Raw genomic sequence first — 2,919 nt, 5'->3', positions numbered from 1 at the left:
TTTTGAAGTTTTGTGTGGGGAATAGGAAAGAGTTGAACTTGGTTGATGATGTCGTAACCGTAAGATGTCGTGGAGAATCGAATTCGGGATTTTGAGAAGTACTGGGATATGCATTTAGGTAGGGTGCACATTGACGGGATGCCGCTGTAAACATGGTAGATACCGCTGTACAAAACAAAACTATTTTTAGCTCTAAGGATACAACCAATTTTCATAAAAGGGATACAAACATTGGCCTATTCTATGTAGACTGCTAGTAGCCAACTAATTCTTAAAACTACAATCCATCTGTAGGTTCAGTAAAAATATACAGAAGCTTTTGAACTTAATTTGTGTACATTATTTCTTTTTCCAAACGTTATAATAATTAATTGCCTTAGTTTAAAAAAAGTAAAGATTATTAAGGCAAAAAAATAAGAGATGACGTGTGAATCGACTAGTAGTATTTATCTTGTATGTCAATGAATCGAAAGTACATTGCTTTAAGAATATTGTACATCCATTGGCCGACAAGATATGGGCTGCTCAGCTAGTAGAGGGAGAAACTTTTTAACTTAATTTTTGTATTTTGTTTATTTTGTCAAACTTAATAATAATAGATGTCCTTATTTTTTAACAAAAAAAAATTTATAACAAATGAACAACAGATGGCGTTTGAAATTTAAATTTATTATAATAAGTACTTCTTGGCCAGCATAGCTAAAGAGGTGGGATTATTTTTAATGGGGATTTTGTATTAGAATAAGTGTAGAATCGCTGTAATAACTATAAGGCTAGGCGCGCACATGCAACTTTTAGTTTCGAAACTGTTTGGTTTCTAATCTGAGCACTATAGACTTATACGAGAGTCCGCGCACATGCAGAAACCATTCGGTCGCCCATTTGAGCAACTTTTTAGTTTGTGTTTTGACACAAACTAAACGATCACCCCAAACCAATTCCTTAGTTTGTGTCACAAGGAATTTTAGGTAACTGCGCGCACATTCAACTAAATCGTTGAACAATTTTCTTTAAGTGCAAGAGAGAAAAAAAATGAGTCAATGTTTTCCTTTCACAAAAAATTCTGAGGGAAGAGTACCACCTTACATCTCAATTTCACTAGTTTTCTCTTTCATACATTGATTGCGAAAATTTATTAGTTGCTTAAACCCATAAAAAATGTCTGTATCCTTCTAAGATACACGTAACTGCGCGCACATGCAACTAAATAGTTTCTTTGGTATGCATGTATTAGTGCATTTCAGTCGAATGATTCTTTAAAGTGTGACGAGGTTAGTAGGATACTTCCATACGCGCAGAATAATATATCCTTCTCGTAAGTTTGTTTTCATAATTTAATTTGCTACTTTTTGAACGTCAAATGTATTTATGCACTGAAAGGCGATGGTCATTATTATTTGTAAGTTGTAACTCAAAACAAAAAACATTTTTTATTTTTTTTTATTTTCAGATTATTATGTACTTCAATCAAGTGCGTCATCGTTTAAAAAATGGAATAAAGCACAATTATTTCAAATGAAGTTTCGCGTCTCACAAATGGGAATGTCAAGAGTAAAACAACGCTGTCGCCGTCGAATGCTATCAACCAGACTGCAAATGGAAATGTATATAATAAAGAGTAACATAAACAACACTGAAACGGAAAAGCACCCACAGGAGCAGCAGTATCAGGAAGAGGAGGATTCTATGATGATCCTAATCGGAGCAAATCTTCATTCGAAAAGGATCCTCTACACACAGCCTTCCTAGTATATCTTGGCTTTTACCTTTCAATTGATCAATCAATTGATGTGTGTGAAAATAATCGAGAGGTAAGATGACGATTTGAATCGATTTGAAATTCACGAACTGACAGACTGAGTCTGAAATTCCATTTTTTTCCAGGGCTATGTTACGCTATACGATGCCTTCGAGGGCTTCTATTCAGGGTATGTCTATCGGAAGGTCCGAGATTGCTGGAATTTCCCAATTTGCAGATCGCATTACCAAGGATTACGGTTGGACATTTGAGTTCACTTTAAAATAAACAAGATGCTTGAACAGCGTTGCAGAACAGATGGCTTGGCTTTAGGCAGTCCTCGTTATGAAGTATGTTGGAGTGTTCGATTGTCCGAAGTTATTGCATTGAAAAAGAAATACAAACCTTATTTGTATTTGTATGAGACGCATAGTGTGGTAGCGATGGGACCAAATGGTCGCGGTATTGTCGACTATTATGGCGCCGATCCAAAAGATGTTGATATTCTAATGGGAAAATTTAAAAAGAGCTTTGGCAGTGCTGGTGGTTTTATTGATGGAACAAAGGTAAAGATTTATTAATAGATGTCAATCGTATCCAAAACAAATTCATTGTTTTTAAATATTTTTTTTTCTTGGTGGTCTGTTAAATATTTGGTTTTATAATAAACAAATATAATTCTTTTCTGTTCTAAAATATATTAGTTATCCCAAGCGTTCACTTTGAGTCGAATATTATTTGATTATTTATTTGTAAAATGTGAATTATATAAATTTTATTATTTTATTTTACAGAGCTGTACTACACAAACTTTCCGTAAGGTAGCGGTTGTTGGAGTTGGGTTTCCTGCCACTCCAATTGTGGAAGGACGTACATATACGCTTAAGAGCAGTTTGATTATGCCTTACAAGTGATTGATGAAATAAGTGATTCAGTAATGAGTTGGCCTAAAGCATTCATGTAAAGTAAGAAATTCTAATCCGATTATTTATTAAGTTAAAAGGAATAAATAAATAATAATAAATAAATGAATAAGGTCATTTTATAATTCGTTTAATAAGAATTTCATTTATTTGATGTATCTTTCCATATATATATAAGTATAAAGTTAGATACTAAAGATCTATTATATTTCTATCAATTAAAATAAATAAGTAAAGCAAAATTGAAAGATATTTTAT

At 33.0% G+C, this 2,919-nt stretch overlaps 1 protein-coding gene across 2 annotated transcripts; it reads left to right on the top strand.

Moving 5' to 3' along the window:
* Nucleotides 1-810: 810 nt before the first annotated feature.
* On the top strand, nucleotides 811-2,819 carry LOC129947243 (serine palmitoyltransferase 2-like). 2 transcript variants are annotated; one of them, XR_008781699.1, is made up of 4 exons: nucleotides 811-1,315; nucleotides 1,451-1,811; nucleotides 1,885-2,304; nucleotides 2,533-2,819. XR_008781699.1 is itself a non-coding variant. In XM_056057742.1 (3 exons), exons 2-3 carry the CDS (start codon nucleotides 2,032-2,034, stop codon nucleotides 2,650-2,652), a joined length of 393 nt encoding a protein of 130 aa, XP_055913717.1. In that variant the 5' UTR covers nucleotides 1,403-1,811; nucleotides 1,885-2,031; the 3' UTR covers nucleotides 2,653-2,819. The 2 variants fall into 2 exon arrangements, 1 of the variants encoding a protein (XP_055913717.1); XM_056057742.1 differs by lacking the exon at nucleotides 811-1,315 and having other exon boundaries at nucleotides 1,403-1,811.
* Nucleotides 2,820-2,919: the final 100 nt, after the last annotated feature.

Source organism: Eupeodes corollae, chromosome 2, assembly GCF_945859685.1.
Source record: "Eupeodes corollae chromosome 2, idEupCoro1.1, whole genome shotgun sequence".
Taxonomy (NCBI): Eukaryota; Metazoa; Arthropoda; class Insecta; order Diptera; family Syrphidae; genus Eupeodes; species Eupeodes corollae.
The sequence above is the reverse complement of the archived record's forward strand: the minus strand, read 5'-3'. Positions and strand labels throughout refer to the sequence as shown.